Source organism: Diabrotica undecimpunctata, chromosome 7 (genome assembly GCF_040954645.1).
Source record: "Diabrotica undecimpunctata isolate CICGRU chromosome 7, icDiaUnde3, whole genome shotgun sequence".
In the NCBI taxonomy this organism is placed as follows: domain Eukaryota; kingdom Metazoa; phylum Arthropoda; class Insecta; order Coleoptera; family Chrysomelidae; genus Diabrotica; species Diabrotica undecimpunctata.
The window spans coordinates 156,977,543-156,996,187 of NC_092809.1; the positions used below are offsets into that span (position 1 = coordinate 156,977,543).

Here is an 18,645-nt window from a genome sequence, read left to right on the forward strand (position 1 = left end):
TAGAAGTCTGAAGGGGCCAAACTGGCCCTGTATTAATTATTATCGTTTTCTCGGAAATTTGACGATTTCTTTTAACTTTCTGTCGGATAGATAAAATTATGTTTATGTACGTTTATTCCTAGAAGGTATTTTGTTACATACTGTTTGTTCCTTGAAAGTATTTTGTTTATTGAGCGGTTTATTAGATTCTGCTGACTCTCGTTTCTAGAATATTGAAACATTCGTTCAATTGTGAAAATTCAAGACGACTGTAAAGATGACTCGTCGTGGACTATCAGAGCTTGAACTTCTTGAAGAAATACGAAAAATACAAGAAGATGTTTCGGGAGGTGAATCTGAATTTGCAGAAAATAATGTCAGACGATGAACAATACGTACCACCACAAAATAATGATTCAAGTGACTCTGATGCTTCAGAGCAGTTAGAAAGTTTTATTGTACAAGACTCACCAATTTATGTAAACACTGCTTCTACAGCTCAACAGCACGAGTCAGCTAATTTTATCGTGAATCCAAGTGCATCTAAGCCAAGTCACAAGAGAAAAAGAGGTCAACAAGGAAAAACTATTTCAATCGGAGACACCGAACAATCGAAAGACGGAACAACGTGGAAAGTTATTGATTCTGGATCAGTACCTGGTAAGATTATGATTTTTAGTATCTTCATATTCATTGAATGTTTGCTCATTACAGGACGCCGCGCTCAGCACAACATTTATCGAGAGGAATCAGGTCCTACGTCGTATGCAAAAAGGAACGTGAGGAACAATTGTGTGGTAAGTGCTTGGCATCTAATAATCAACGACAGCATGTTACGTCATATAAAAGAATGCACTATTGCAGAAGCACATCGATGTTTGAAAAATGACACATGGACTATAACTTTTGAAGAACTGGAGGCTGCCCTTGCTATTATGTACGCAAGAGGAGTCTACGGCGCCAAAAATTTCCCAACCAACAGCTTGTGGTCAACAGTATGGGGTCCTCAGTTTTTTAGGCAAACTATGCCACGAGACAGATTTAAGGATATTATAAAATATCTCAGATTTGACATAAAGCAAACGAGATCTGAACGATTGAAAACCGACAAATTTGCTCTAGCCTCTGCGGTTTGGAATGGATTTATAGAAAATAGTGGTGCATGTTACAAACCGGGAATAAACCTTACTGTGGGCGAACAACTACTGCCTTCTAAAGCCAGGTGCCCGTTCACACAGTACATATCAAATAAACCGGATAAGTTTGGCATAAAATTTTGGCTTTTGATATGCGTGGAATTAAAATATATTGTAAATGGTTACCCTTATACTGGCACTGAGCATCTACGCAAGAAAGATACAAGTGTTGGTGAACATGTTGTTTTGCGGTTAATGGAAAATCAACTGGGAAAGGGCAAAAATGTTACGACAGATAACTACTTTACATCGTTAAAATTGGCCAAGACATTGCAAAAAAAATCAACAAGTCTTGTGGGTACTTTGAATCGCAACAGAAAGGAAGTTACTCTAAGCGTAAAGAGTAAAAATGGAGAATTATATGTTACCCATATATTCCAGAGCGACGAAAAGATAACACTTACTGCATACCAAGGAAAGAATCACAAAAATGTGCTTTTGTTGAGCTCATTACATCAATCAGTGGATGTTGCTGTCGATGGAAAAAAACTTCCTCAAACAGTAAGTTTTTATAATAAAACAAAATACGGGGTTGATGTAGTGGACCAAATGGCGCGTCTTTATACTACAAAAGTTGCTTCAAGACGATGGCCAATGCACGTGTTTTATAACATTCTTGACTTAGGAGCAATAAATGCATGGATTATTTATAAAGAAGTTACTGGAAGTAAAATCAGTCGTTGTAAGTTTATTTTTCAGCTGTGTGAAGAATTACGGGCTCCATACCTTGCCTCCCGAAATCTGGTACTATACCCAGCACCACCGGATTTACCAACCACCAGCACTGTTACTAGCCAAAAAAGAAAAAAATGTCAGTTAAATGTTTTGTAAAGGAAATCATACTTCCAATGAGTGCCACGGCTGTAACAAAGCAATGTGTGGCAAATATAACTGCAAATTGTATGGTGTTCCAAATGTTTAAAATGAAACTAAAAAAATAAATCAAATTCTATCGTCAAGAGTTTATATAATTTCTTAAAACTGTTTATTTTTATTTTTTGTTTATTCCCAAATAAATAGTTAATTCTAAACTTGGTTTTTATTGATTTAGGAACTTGGGGCCAAAATGATCCCTTCGGGCTTTCTAGGTAGGTATGCTAAAGCCTGACTTTCTAGTGTTAAAAATCATAAGATTGCAAGATCTCTTTTGTCTCTCAGACACTTCATACAAAACACTGCTGTGCACCAATGTGGACTATTGTCGTTTCATTTCACCTCATTTCAAATGAGGTAGTAAAACTGGTTTTCAAACTCTTGACTTCATCGGTTACCTCACGAATCTGTTTTTCAAACTCCTCCATTTTTTGACAGTTTGCAATTTTGATTTCACTTAGTGTATCTTCTAATGCTTTTACACAGTTGTTTAGTGTAACTGCCTTTTTGATTCCTGGCACGCAGTCACAACACAAATATGGCATAATTTGGGTGGTCAGAAATAGACACCTTATCTCTGTCGAGCTAATTCCAGTGCAGTTTTTGCATAGTTTTGGAACATTTGCCACATGTTCCTGCCATTGTTTAAGGTTATGTCCAAGGTTAAGGTTAATATAGCAGTCAAGAATAACTGGTAAATTTACAATTATTATAGGGAATGCATTCTTCACTGCATCACTAAATCTCTTAACCCTTTAATGTACTGCCTTACTGGCCATTTTGTACACACTCAGCTGGGAGATGGGTAGCCTCATATTTTTCAAGTCCCGGCAAATCTCGTTTTGTATAGGAACACATAAATAACTAAAAAGCGATACTTAAATACCTTTTTTTATTGCCCAGCCAGTGTTGAGTCATTGTAAAATGATATTTATTTATCTACTAACTTGATAATTCATAGGAATTCAAAATTTTGTTTTCATACAAAGCGTTAGTTTAACTGAAGCGAATTACAGTTTTTGGAATTGTTTGGTTAATGACATTTGTACATAATAATTAGTAGATATGAATGTAATGTACATTTTTATTTAACTAAATTTATTTCATTATAAGTTTTGTCCCCTCAGTTGGCAGACATAACAATCAAGCACAAAACAGATACATATGGATCTTTGTGTTTGAATCGTAAAGAAAGAGTTGAAGAAGTGGGAGAAACGATTTTGTTTCAAAAGGGCAAAGTAATTGTGCTAAAATGAAAGGATAAGAAAGATGTTTGTCTTCTATCTACAGTTCATAATCCACAAATGGAGTCAACAAGAAAAAAGGATAGAGACAGAAATGCTATTTCTAAACCGAAACTCATCATTGACTAAAATGATACAAAGGGGGGTGTTGATTGTCTAGATCTAGATCAACACCCTAATAACTACCCAACCAAGGTCAAAAGGGGGAAATGATACAAAAAAACATTTTTTCATTTATTGGATATTTCGGTATACAACGCATTTATGTTGTGTTATATGTGTATATTATTAGTATATGAAAGAAACTACAATTTAATAATTCGCCCTTAGGTAAAGTAACTGTGCTATGTCACTGAAAATATATTTATACATAAAAAATTTATACCTTAAAAAAATCATTTTTTGACCAAAACTTCAAAATGAATGTGTATATTAACGGGTTAAGAATATTAAACTTTTGGGGAAGACTGTCTTAAAGATTATTGTCAAGTATAGCAAGCCCACCACTACGCAAGATATATAGCTATCACAAAAAGTACAGAGATTTGATAGTGGTTTTTCAACTATTTTACAGTATTGGCCACAATGTTTATTTATCTATAGCTACTTTATTATCTTTGTCATAATAACATTTATATTTGTCAAGACAGAAGATACAATACTGTATTAGTTTCACATAAATGTTTTTTTTTTTGTTTTGACTTTAATGATTTTAATTTAACAAATTTATTTTTTGATACTTTGAAGAAAAAAGAAACTTCTTGATTTATTAAAAATAAGTAAGTAGTATTTCTATACTACATATAAAATAACTATACAGCGTTCCACGTTAAGAAAATAACATTGCGGAGATAGGGCCATGTATTTTTTATGGACGATAGAAGCGCAGCGATGCCACGATGAACGCAAGCACGATTCAGTTTTGTATAATTTGTATTTTCGTTTTCACAGACATGAATTAAATTAACGTTTTTTAACGTAATGGACCAAAAGTGCCCATTCGAAACAAGAGATGAAAAGTAGGGAAAATGATTTTAATTAAATAAATAGCATTTACAAAAGATAATTTTATTTTATCTTATTTTAAATATAGTAACGACAGTTTATTTGTTTTTCGGTAAGAATATCATATACCATGAATCATAGAAATCAGTAGAAAATATTGCTTAGTTAAATCATGCACTTTGCCGGCTATTAAAGTTTTAAAAGCAAATAAACGGACCACTTGGAATGCATATATCTAATTACTAATTGCAACGTAAAATAATATGGTGTGCGTATGTCAGCGATTTTATGTCGTTCTCTGAGACTACATAATGATAATAAGGCCTTGTGGTTCTTCAGTTGTTATTCTGACTTTACAGTTAAATGTTACCTAATTGAAAATGGTAATTCGAAAAATATACCGACAATCTAGTAAACCGCATTCCTGAGAGTTTTGGCAACCCTGATCTCCATAAGCCTAATGTTATTTTCTTAACGTGAAACGCTCTATAGACAAAGCCAATTGGGTATATTTATCACTAACAGATTCAATAAAGAATTAGTGGACAAATATCCATTTGTTAGATACGATATGACTGGTTGCTTTTATAATTTTTGACCTGGAATTTAAATTCGTCATTGGTTTTATGGTGTAATCTATAAACAACTAGTTCATATCCTTTTTATTTGTATTATGTAGGACATGAGAATGACATCAGGAACTAGAATTTCAGTTTTTCATGTGGATCTATAAGCCGAAATAAATGTAAAATAGTAAATGATTAGAGCAGAAGTCACGTAAGGCATAGTAACAATGGTAAAGAATTAAAATTGTTATCAAATGTTTGGCATTAGGAAAACTAAAAATATTTGAGACAATTTAATTGTTTATGTTACATAAATTATTACATCTAAAATTATACTTCTAGTAATAAGTTCGAAAGGGCTACTATAAATTTGGCAAATTTTGTGATGTAAAATAGGTTTCAAATTTTTAACTCTCTTTGATTAGTTTGGCAATTATTTATACAGTATAAACTAAAACTATTTTATTTACCTGATAAGTCTGTAGATAAATCTTCATTTTGTCTTTCTCCAGGTTCATACAATTCACTAACAGAACTGTGAGCTTCTGGATGAAAATGTTCTTCATACATATTAACTTTGGCTTGTTTTGGTATCAAATCTGGGAAGTCTTGTGATATTGGAGACATTAATGGATGAAAATTCGTTGCATTTTTTAAAGTAACGTTTTTATCGACACAAATATTGCCGATATCGTTTATTTCATCAATTAAGACACTATTGGGTACTTGAAAATGGGTTGTTTTTGAGGTATTATTTTGTACAATGTTTCCAAATGATTTTTTGGGAGATTCTATAACGTCCATATTTTTAAGAAAAGGTATGAGTATTAAGTTTATATCAGTTATATGTATGCTTAGCTTTTAGTTATAGTGAATAGTCATTTCTTATTTAACTTCTTGTAAGCATTTTTGTTATTATGAATTATTCTGATTATAATTATTGACGTTGACTGACAGCTGTTTGATTAATGCTATCACAGAATACACCAACCCAACTGGTGTATTCTGTGATGTGGTGATGCTATCAAAATCACCGAACAACATAGCGCTGACTAAATGGCAAGAATGACAAGGAACTAAAATGATGATTGATGATTAACTTCTTATTGTTTTGTGTATAACCAAAGAATATATACCTCATCTAATTTACTTATCGTTGCACGTCATAGCTCGTGAGGTCAGATGATACCAACACGAAATATTTAGGCGGTAGGTGTTTTTTTTTAGAATCAGTTTTATTAGAGCCACTAGACATATTTTATTATATACGCGTAGAAATAATAAGTAAACATTTCTATTAATGTTAACTTAAAGAAATACACAATAATATGTTTGTTGTAATAATATATATGTAAAAAAGTGTTGAATTCCATTTTACATATTTATATGACGCATCAAGTGGCTCAAATTGTTTTTAACAAGATTATTTTTTAACTCTTGTTCTGTTTCTATTTATTTACATTAAACAGTAATTCGTTTTGTTGTATAATCCACTTTTGCAATAATTATGTGACCTATTTGATTTAAAATGGATTCAGGATTTTTTTATACCTTGGCAACTATGTCAACTTCGATCTCTGTCTATGATAATGACGTGCAACACCTTGCGCATGACGTCATAGCGAGACAAAGCCAGGGGACTTGTGTGTAACTTAACAGTGGAAGTGTGACGTCACAACTGTCAATTACTTTCCAAACAAAAGTTGAAATGTCCAATCTCAAGACTTTTTAATTTCTATAAAGTTAACATTTTGCTTCCTCTGCTGCTTTTTCTTTTAAGTATAGTGTTTTTACGATAATACCATCATAATTCAGTGTTCTATTTCTATGAAATATAGTTTAAAAGTTCAAATTAAAGACATTCTAACCTTACTTTATTGATACATGCATTTTATTGCTATTTTTATAAAACAACACGCTTTATTATTTACACAACATTGTAAAATTGTTGCAGTAACTATTAGAATACTTAGATATTGCAAAAAGCGGAAAGATTCTGTAAAAAAAATGAAAAAATAACGAAAAATACAAATTATCCACACTAAACAAGGTTTGTTTGGAAAGTGAAACTGACAGATGTCAATAAAATCTACGTCATCACTTCCACGGTCCACTTATTTTAACGATGCATTATATGGCAACGTTGTTTCATTACTGTAATGAACAACTTCAACTGTTAAATGGTTAACGGTAAGTATACCTCGATGCCATATCTTGCACTAAGAAATTATAACTAGTTACTTTCTGTGAATCCGTGGTTTGAAAATTAATAAGTAATTTGTAAAATTAATTAAAGAAATATATGCATCTACGATTTGATTGTGTGTATTACAAACAAAATAAATATTGCTACAAAACATAAATTAAATATAAAAGGCCGGTAAAATGTAAAGAATTTGAACCATAAAGGAAAAGCGGGTCATACTTGAGACTATGAATATCATTTAGACATTTATTTTACAATCTTTGTGATTTTTGTTTTGTGTATATTGTAATTATCTTTAATATTTTTATTTAGAATTCATATTTTAAAATACATTTTACATCTCAAAAAGGTAATTTTATATCTTCGCTAACATTTACATATTTTGCAGCTTCTATGAAGATTTTTAAATAATTTTTTGTTATTTTTAATGTGTCGCCATTATAACTACGAAAAATATGTTCCAGTTCACTACATTTAGTTACAAATTCCAGTGTTGGTTTGAGTAAACCACCTTCAGAAACGTGGTTTACTCAAGTAAACGATTTATCGTTAAGTATTTCTTTTTTTTTTTTGTAACTTAAATGCAATGAAACCGGCAAAATTTTCCAATCCATCCCATTCCAGGACATTTATATATTCGAATTAATAAAATCTTGATGACTATCAATTAAATCTCCAGGGTTAATTTCTGTATCACCACTAGGAAGGTTTAGCTAGGAAAATATCTCTTCAGTGACAATTTCATAATTAATTATACTATTAGCAGTAATATTCTATTCTATTAGTAGTTAGGAATGACTGAATAAAACAGTTTTGTGTGATTTGCTACAACGTTACTGACTTGTTAAATGGTTCAATTAATATAGTCTTGCCACTAACTATTGTATCATATTTCTTTTCTAAGATATTTCACTAATTCACAGGTTTGGATAAATTTTTGAGGTATCTAATGAAAAAAGTTTATTTTTGACACGTATATATTGTTTTATAATACAAAATCGGATAATATTTACTGTTTTTAATGGAAATTAATCAAAATTTCAGTTAAAAATATTTTATTTTGACGTTTCGATTTCCACTTCGGAAATCATTCTCAAACAAGTTAAACAATTATTTTGTTTCGTTACTTGGTAATTTTATCTGCCTCATTCATATTGCCAATTCGGACACATATACAGTTTAAAGTAGATGACTTTAAAATGATATTGTCAACATTTGTGAGGTGCATCCTAGGAAGATTTGATTACATGAAATCAATTTTAACTTGAGAATAACCATCAAAAAATTGTAGCATATGATTTCATGATTTGTCTTTAGATCCACACCCAATCACGACAGTATATACTTCTGTCTTTAGTAATTCCATTGTTAATCATCAGGGAAAAAACTCCGGTACTAAAGTACATTCGTTTAGCAAATTCCCATCTGTAAACATGAGCACGTGTTGATATTCGCCGTCTCATTCGTCAAGAGGCTATTAAATATAATTTATTGCCTTAAGCCAGACAGATTCTCATGTTACAGATCCAAACTTGCAAGCATTTTAAATTCAAATTGTATCGTGTTGATTTTTAAGTTATTATATTGTGTTATATTTATGTTATAGTTATTTACTGGTCGTGTTATTTTTTAGAGTTTAATTTAATTATGATATAATGATTAAATTTCAAGAAATTCTTACACTAACAGTTTCAAAAGTAAATATTTTTAAAAATCATATGATCCACATCAGTACGACCCTGTTTGGCTTTCACGTGCTTCTATTGACAATTGGGAATTTGTAAAATGAATACGGTTTATCCTGCCATGTTTTAGTGTTACCTTTAGTTTACCTTTACAATAAATATTATGACTCATAATACTGTAAACATATTATTTCTAATTCTATTCTATTCTAGTAAGTTCGCCGCTCAGCTGAAAAAACTGTTTGCCAACCTGACTTTTCGAGAGGGTCGCCGTTCGAATTCGAAGGGATTCTCGATTAACTGTATTTTATATTTAAGGAGGGAATTTTGTTAGTTAGGAAAACAGTTAGTTTTTGAATATGAAGTCGAGTTTTTAGTCCGAAATAAATATTGTAAATAAATGATATAAATTAAAGTAGTTGTGTTCTAGTTCTTAGTGATAAGTGAATATTTTAATAAAGACTTTAATAAACTTGCAAGTGTTATAAATGTAGAACCTTTTATAATAAATAAAGACAATAAATTAGATTAATAAATATATTACATTACTCTCGATACTAACATCAAACATCGAAAATTGAGATTAATTCCCATTAAATCCTAGTAAGCAATATTAAAATGGCACAAGAATATACCTTCAGAATAAAATTTGGGTAAATTTGAACTGTTTTTCAAAACACTTTTTCACTTTCATGTTTTAATTACTTAACCCTTTCAGTCATGCTGGGTATAATTGTACCCATTAATTTGAATGCATTTATAATTCTACAGGAATCTGCAACTTATGCAAATTTATCGTTTATCGAAATCTATATTCTATAAGTACTATACTTCTGCATTTTGTACCTAGATGGCGCATGGATGGTTTTGTGCTATAAGAAAATTAATGTCAAAAGCATTATGTCGGCAATTGCATTGTTCATAAGAGGTAAGCGTACTTGTTTCTTCAAATATTAGTTTGAATAAAGTCAATCGCCGTTTATATTTCAGTGCAATGTTGAAAGTAGTGTTACTTCTTACTAATTGTGAATATATTTTATTGAAATTAGATTTTTTTCAAATATAGAAGTGTGCTTAAAATTCGATGGGCACAATTGTAGCCAAAATGACTCAGTGTTATTTTTTGTTTCAGAGTAAAATGCCTCCAAAAAAGTATTTAACTGAGAAAGGACTCAGTATTCAAAACGAATTGAAGGACGAGGAAGAGGATAATGAGGTAGAAAAGGAGGATGATGATGAACAGGGCGAAAACGATGGTAACTATGATAACTTCATTACTCTGAAAAAAAATGTAAAATGGTTACAGAATGTTGAATATCTAACACGACAATTACCTAATAAAATAACACAGATTTCTAATGAAAACTGTTCTGAGGAATATCCAGTTACATATTTTATGAGATATTTTCCCGAAAGTATATTCGAAAATTTCGTTCAATATACGAATATGTATGCTTTGCAAACTGGAAATGAGAAATTTGTACCGTGTAATCTACAAGAAATAAAATCATTTTTTGGCCTTAGTATTCTAACAGGCTGTCTAAAATTTCCAAGACTGCGAATGTATTGGGACAGATGTTTAAAAATTGATATTTTTTCGGACACAATGACATTGAATCGTTATTTCAAACTTCGCACGCACATACATTGTGTTGACAATCTGGAAACAGACAGAGCGACGACAAACTGTGGAAAGTTCGACCAGTTTTTGAATCAGTCCTAAAGAGATGTAGAGAACTGCATATAGAAACAAATATTTGCATAGACGAACAAATCATGCCTTTCAAAGGGAGATTGTCTAGAAAACAATACATCAAATATAAGCCTAATCCATGGGGAGTGAAACTGTATTTATTAGGTGGTGAAAGTGGACTAATTTACAATTTTCTAATCTATCAAGGTAGTACCACAGAAATAGAACCTTCCAATTTGAAATATGGACAAGGTGCAGCTATCGTATTGCAATTAACAAAAGGACTTGAACCTAATAAGCATGCATTGTACTGTGACAATTATTTTACGAGCTATAATCTTTTACAAATTCTCAACCAAAAATCAATACTTGTTGCTGGTACTGCGAGGATCAATAGATTTTCTAAACCACCTTTAACTGATGTAAAAGATCAACGGAACAAATTATCTCTTCTGATGGAATTGTAGTAACCAGATGGTTAGATAACAAGTCAGTGATAATGGTATCCAACTTCGTTGGGGTTGGTACAGAAGATGTTGTAAAACGTTGGAATAAACAAACAAAATGTTTCATTGACGTAAGTCGACCCGAAGTTATACAAAAGTATAAGTCCATGGGTGGCATAGATAAAACAGATGCTCTTATTGCGTTTTACAGAGTAAAAAACCGTTGCAGAAAGTGGACTGTTCGACTAATCTTCCATGCAGTTGACATGGCCCTAACAAATTCATGGTTAGAATATAAAAAAGATATGCATACTTTAGGAATTCCAAAAAAAGATATCATGGACCTTCTACACTTTAGGATGAAAGTTGGTGAAGCCCTCATAAAAGTCAACTCTTTCAATAACCGAAAACGGGGAAGACCTTCAAGCGGTACATCTAGTCCAGTAGTAGCTGAAAAACGCCAAAACATTGAAATTAGACCTCTTACTGAGGTGCGATTAGATATCATTGGACATTTTCCAGAGCACCCTCAGCTACCTTTACCTTTAATATGTAAAAACCCTGGTTGTATAGGAAAATCAAGATGGAAATGTCAGAAGTGCAATGTCCATTTGTGCCTTCAAAAGGAAAGAAATTGCTTTTTTATGTTTCATATGCGCTAGTTTTTTAGATTTGTTAAGTACTTTTGGGTACAAATTAACCCATAATAAATTTTTTTATGTATACATGCTATATTTTTACTAATGTCCAAAAAGTGTTATATGAACTGTTTTAAGTACATTTTAACCAAAAAATATTTTTTCGTTCGCTGAAAAAGAGAGGTACTGAAAGGGTTAAGTAAATAGCAGTATCCTTCTTGAATCATTGATCAATTAACACAGGTTTTTCTCTAGTGTGCCATCTCATAATATGTCGTTTTAATGAGCTTGCCTGGGTAAACAGCTTAAAACAAATTTCGCACTTATAAGGTTTTTCTCCAGTGTGAATTCTCATGTGCACAATTAAGGAATTTTCATAAGTAAAACGCTTAAAACAAATGTCGCATTTGTAAGTACCTAATCCAGTGTGAATTTTCATATGTTGTTTTAAAATAAATGAACGAGAAAACTGTTTAAAACAAATTTCACATTTGTATGGTTTTTCTCCTGTATGTATCATATTATGTCGTTTCAAATAACGTACCTGAGAAAACTGTTTAAAACAAATTTTACACTTTTTAGATGGTTCTTCATTGTGAATTTTCATATGTGTATTTAAATAATTTTTATGAGTAAACTGCTTAAAACAAATTTCACACTTGTAAGGTGTTTCTCCAGTGTGCAATCTCATATGTTGTTTCAAGTAACTTGCTTGAGAAAATTGTTTACAACAAATTTCACACTTAATAGATGTTTCTCCAATGTGACAATTCATATGTATATTTAAATAATTTTTATGAGTAAACTGCTTAAAACAAATTTCACACTTGTAAGGTTTTTCTCCAGTGTGCAATCTCATATGTTGTTTCAAATTACTTGCTTGAGAAAATTGCTTAAAACAAATTTCACACTTGTAAGGTTTTTCCCCAGTGTGCAATCTCATATGTTGTTTCAAATTACTTGCCTGAGAAAACTCGTTAGAACAAATTTGACACTTGTGAGGTTTTTCTCCAGTGTGAATTTTTATATGTATGTTTAAATAATTTTTATGAGTAAACTGCTTAAAACAAATTTCACATTTGTACGGTGTTTCTCCATTATGCAATCGCATATGTTGTTTCAAACTATTTGCCTGAGAATACTGCTTAAAACAAATTTCACACTTGTAAGTTGTTTCTGCAATGTGCAATCTCATATGTTGTTTCAAATTATTTGTCTGAGAAAACTGCTTAAAACAAATTTCACACTTGGGAGGTTTTTCTCCAGAGTGACTGATCATGTGTAGATTTAAATTCTTTTTTTTAGAAAACTGCTTACTACAAACTTCACATTTTAATGTTTTTTCTTCACTCATAGGTTGTTCTTTATTAAATACGTCTATTGTTTTCATAGTTTCTAATTTGTCTTTATCATGGGGAAAGCCTAAAACAAAAACCAAAATATATAAAAAAGTTTAATGCATAAAATACAAAGAGAAAATTTTAAAAGCTAAGTGAGCATTGGGAGGCTTATTTCATTTGGCATTTTAGATTATACTCAAATTATATATATGAGATAAATAGATCACATGTTTCAAAACTTGACATAAATCCAATATTTTTAACTAATATGACTACAATGTTAATAGTATGGTTCGGAGTAAATCCTCCCATCAAATTGCAATTTATACAGCTGGTTTTGTAACCCAGAGTCTCAACAACATCATAAAATCACTTTCAAAACACTTTCATCATAAGATATTATCAAAATCTGTAAAATAGCCAAAAACTATTTACAAATTAATGAAAACTAATAAATAAATAAATTAGTTGTAAATAATTTTAAATCACGAGTTTTGTTTATTTGGACTTTGGACAGATGTTTTTAATAACTTAATCATAATCAGATATTGCACTAAATTTAGACCTGGTTATTAAAATTTATGGAAAAAACAGATTCAAAAATTTATGATGACCACACATTTTACTGTATTAATTAAAGAATTATCAAAGTTCAATGAGCTCCTCTTTTGGGTCTGTTAGGTAACAAAAATCTCTTTGTAATGAAATGAATCCGGTGTCAATACCATTTCCAATATCCAAAAACTGCTTCAAAAACATAATTCCACTTTGATTTTGTTGCAAAAACACTCACATTCTATTTGTAAATTGGAGCATCTTTACATGTCGCTAAAAATTGGATGATGTTTGATGAGGCATTTAGTTCGCCCCTAGCAGTTAGTTGGGAAATAATTATTAAATAAGGAATAGTCTGAAAATAGAGTCATGGCTTCACCAAAAATATTTTTGATCGTCACGAATATCCTTTAAAGTTCTGTCCATTTCCTGTAATGACTTCTTGTGGGCCAATGTACATGCATCCCAAACAATTGCTCTATTTTTGGCGATGTTTCAATCTGGTGTTTCATTAATTTGTATGCAGTGGCGGACTAAGATTAAAGTGGGTCCTAGGCAATATTGTAATTCCGGGCCTATTTTTCAGTCATGACACATAACTTGCCTTTGGTAGTTTAGTTTTAAAGCATATAGTATATTCTTCTTCTTAGAGTGCCGTCTGCCTACGGAAGTTGGAGACGGCACTCCAACGAGCTATTAATGGGAAATAATGGCTATTTCTATTTTTGAACTTGCTGCTCTAAACAAATCAATCAATCTGCATTGATACAAATCACGTAGATGCTTCAACCATGAGTCCTGCCTTCGGCCAACGGATCTTCTTCCTTGAATATTTCCCTGTATTATGAGTCTTAAAATTTCATATTTTGGTCCCCTCATCACGTGGCCTAGGTATTTCAGTTTTCTGGTTTGTATAGTGGTGATTAGTTCTGTTTCTTTACCAACCCTCTCCAGTACTTCTTTATTTGCAATTCTATCAGTCCATGATATTTTTAATACTCTGTGGTGTAACCAGAGTTCAAAAGCCTCAATTCTTTTTAAATTGCATTTTTTTAATGTCCAAGTCTCAGCTCGATATAATAATATTGAAAATATATAACAGCGAATGGTACGTGGTCTGATCTCCAAATTTAGATTTTTGCACGTTAGGAGTGGCTTCAGTCGTATAAATGCTGATCTGGCAATCTCTATTCGCCTGTTTGATTTCTGCAGTATGATCATTGGTTTCACTGATCAAAGTTCCCAAGTACTGATATTTTTCTACTTGTTCTATCACGTTACCATTGATTGTCAATAGATGATGTATATTTTGTGGTCTGTAATTAGCATGTACTTCGTTTTTTTAGCGTTTATAATAATTCTCATCTCAGCACTATTCATACTTAAGCTTTCGATAAGATGTTGATCTTCTATACTCGTTGCTATGATCACAGTGTCGTCTGCATATCGTAAGTTGTTAATTAATGTTCTGTTAACGGTAAATCCCGCTTTGATATTATTGAGCGTGTTTTGGAAAATTTCTTCAGAATATAAGTTAAACAAAAGTGGCGATAAAACACATCCCTGTCTAACTCCTCTACAGATCTTCATTTCTTCCGAGTGTTGTCCATCAATTTGAACTATGGCACTTTGGTTCCAATATAATTTTTGCACTATATTTATGATTTTACTGTCAATGCGCTTGTTCATAAGTATTGATATTATGTTTTTCATGTCCTACTTTATCGAAAGCATTTTCGTAGTCAACAAAGCACAAGTGTAGATCAACGTTTACATCCCGACATCGCTCAATCAATATGTTGATGGCAAATAGTCCTTCTCGTTCTCGAGTACCCATTCCATTTCAGAACCAGAACTGCGTCTCACTAATATCCTCCTCTAGCCTTTCGTATATTCTCTTATGTATTACTTTCAGCAGTACTTTTAAAGTATGATTCATGAGGCTCAGTGTTCGATAATCAGAGCACTCTTTTGCTGCTTGTTTTTTAGGGATGGTTATAAATGCTGACTTCAGCCACTCTTATGGTATTATTTCCGTATCGTACACCGTGTTAAATCAATCTGCCAATACTTCCAAGTTGTCCTCTTCCACTAGTTTTAACAGTTCTACTGGTATTTCATCTAATTCAGCTGCCTTATTGTCTTTAGAGTTTTTGATAGCATATTTGATTTCATCTATCGTGATCTTCTGTCTCTCTAAAGGATTTAATTCTTGTATTTTCTGCATTTCACCTCTTTCATCTTGGAAAAGTTCTCTAACGTACTCCTCCCATCAATTTCTCTGGTAAATCTATTAGTAATACTCCTTTTTTGTCGTTTATGTGTCCTTGCTGTCTATTTCGACACATTCCAGTCACTTCTCTTATTTTGATGGGCATATTTCTCATATCATATCATGTTTTGTTGTAGATTTCCTTAGCTGTTTTGATTTTTTTCCTTAATTATTCGTTGTAGCGGAAGTATGGCCAATGACAACAACAATACGAAATAAAATAAGAACAGTTGAACTGGACTTTATGAGAAGATGTCTACAAATCACAAGAGCGGATAAAATAAGAACGGAGGAAATATGGAACAGAATGGAAGTAAAATGCTCAATTACAAAAAAGTTGGAAAACAGAGCCCTGCAGTGGTACGGGCATGTACAAAGAATGCCAGAGCATAGGTGACCGAAAAGAATATTAAACTGGGACCCGCCGGGAAGAAGACGGAGAGGAAGACCTGCTACAAGATGGAAAACGTACGTCGGAAATGCTATGATAGATAGAGACCTCAGAGAAGGTGACTGGGAGAATAAAGTGCTGTGGAGGACGAAAACGGCGAACTCATAATGGGAAAAGCCGAAGAAGAAGAAGAATAAGATTATTCGTTGTATTATACAACTTGTATACTTCTGTAGATCTTTTCCTTCTTTCTTCCATCTGTAATAGTATTTCTTCTGCCATCTACTGTTTTTTAGCCTCTTTGTTAGTATAGAAGTTACTTAGTTAGTAGTTACTTACAATTTTTTAAAAATTATCTTTTGCACAAACCGTTATCTGATAATAACAAACATAACAAAAAAAGAAATATCTAATTTGGTGCAGTCATTCTGAAGTGATGCCTGTACAAACATTTCGGCGATTCATTTTTATTAACATAGATTTATGACATTAGTACATTATATTAGAACATTTCAAGAGTATTATCTGAAATTTTTGTACAAAACTATAAACTGGGTGATGTCATCGTAACATAACTGGATCACCTATTAATCTATTTTTAATGAAATCTTTATGGTTTTTTATAACAAAACCAAAAAGATTTCGTTAGTTTATGAGTTTTCCTAGGTCGCAACGTCCATTTTATCGTTTTTTTAAATTTTAGAAGCAAAAAAAGGCAAATGATTTGATTTTTCGAAAAAAATTTATTAAAAATTGACTAATTTGATGCTGTAAAGTTAATTATAACAACAAAATGGGCAATATCTCACGTTGCGACCTAGTAATTTATCTATAAAAGAAGTGTACAAAATTTGAGAAAGATTGATCAAATAGTTTTTGAGATACAGTGAACACTGGCTTGAAAACAATTATTCCAAGAAACACTCGTTAAAAAAAAGCTTATTTTTTTATACTCACACAGTATCATCTACTCCAGGTCCATATAGCGACATGCTTCCTAATAAAATATCTAGAGCATCTTGTTGCTCCTGCTTTCTATGAACTCTACCTTTTTTTTTGCATCTGTGACCAATTTTTCCGCTTTAGTAATTCGATTGTTATCTGCCACATGTGCATAAGTATGAGAACTTGAAACTGAACTTATTCCAATTTCTATGTCCGTGCTTACTCACCTCACTCACTCACCAAGTTCACTTACCTCACTCACTCACATTCTCACATATCACACTCATTCCTCAATGCCTATAACTCCATCAATTTTACTCCAATCACTCTGACATTTAATTGGATACTCTTAAAGAGTTATACTTACTATAGAATAAAAAAATAAATAAATAACACAAAAAAAGGTATACTACCCCCGCTTTAAGGTAGATGACTTCTTGTTTAGCTACTTACCCTTTGTCTTTGTTTGTTTTTCTTCACATTGTACAAGTTTATTTTCACCATCTATTTCAGTTTTTATGGAGAACTCCTTTAGGTCTAGATAATCAAATGTATCATGAGTACTTTCTCTAATGGGCTCCTCTTTAATTTCACTTTTAAAACTATCTAAAAAAACATCATCCAACTTATTACAATATATCTCTAGTTTACAAGTATCTTCACTATCTTGTTTTACTTCCATTTGATAAATCCAGGTTTTACGTATTTCAATAATAATTTTACAGTCCAAAATGCGAAATAACGTCAACGATGATGATGATTTATCATAATTTGGATAATTTGTTAATTTGATAATACCACCGAAATAATACGCCAATGACCCTATGAGGAGGTAGAGGCTAGAGGCATAAAATGTATTGTGGATTGTGGGCATAAATAAATACATAAAAGAAAACGTCAACGATAATATAGTATTTTCCATATAACAATGCGTGTACGTCACCATTTATACAAAGTGACGTCACTTATATTTAAAATTTCCAGAACGTCAACGTTAGAGCAGAGAACAACCCAACACATAGAAGCGACAGTCCTTTGAAGTTACGTGGCCAAGCCGCCAATGACAGCTAACAACCAGAAAATTAATAGTCAGTGGGCATATCACACAATATAAATTCTTAAGAGCGTAGGCGCAAAATTTCGGGCCAATGTTTTTTAAATGCATTCATTTTTTCCGAATCCTGAAAAAACTAATAAGTATTTTTGAAAAATTTAAACGCAGAGTGAAAGACTACATTATTACTGAGGGCCGAAAGTCCCTGAAAACTTCTATAATGTTTATTATAATAAGTTGCAGGGGTGAAAAAAAAAGAGAAAATTTAGTGTGATTTTTAATTTGAAATATCTCATTCAAATAAACTTTTTGTTTATTCTAAGGGACTTTCGGCCCTCGGTAATAATGTAATCTTTCATTCTGTATTTAAATTTTTCAAAAATATTTGTTAGTTTTCTCAGGATTCGAAAAAAAAATGATTGCATTTAAAAAGAATTGGCCCGAAATTTTGCGCCTACGCTCTTAAATCAAATTGAGCATTTATGTTGACTTTCAATAAATATGAAATTTGATTTGATTTGATTTTATGGCCATTGGCACTACAAATTTTTAACAGA

General features: G+C 31.7%; 2 protein-coding genes across 2 annotated transcripts in view; both read right to left on the reverse strand.

Annotated features, from left to right (window-relative positions):
• LOC140446064 (uncharacterized) overlaps positions 1-5,802 on the reverse strand; it is a 30,947-nt gene extending 25,145 nt beyond the window's left edge. Inside the window, exon 1 of the mRNA XM_072538581.1 lies at positions 5,334-5,802. Coding sequence (XP_072394682.1) covers positions 5,334-5,667 — 334 coding nt within the window. The 5' untranslated portion in view covers positions 5,668-5,802. The remainder of the gene's footprint in view (positions 1-5,333) is intronic.
• A 2,241-nt stretch (positions 5,803-8,043) lies between these two features.
• LOC140446065 (uncharacterized) lies at positions 8,044-17,878 on the reverse strand. Its single transcript, XM_072538583.1, has 2 exons — positions 17,488-17,878; positions 8,044-12,953 (listed from the first exon to the last, which is right to left on the reverse strand). Exons 1-2 carry the CDS (start codon positions 17,714-17,716, stop codon positions 11,755-11,757), a joined length of 1,428 nt encoding a protein of 475 aa, XP_072394684.1. The 5' UTR covers positions 17,717-17,878; the 3' UTR covers positions 8,044-11,754.
• Positions 17,879-18,645: the final 767 nt, after the last annotated feature.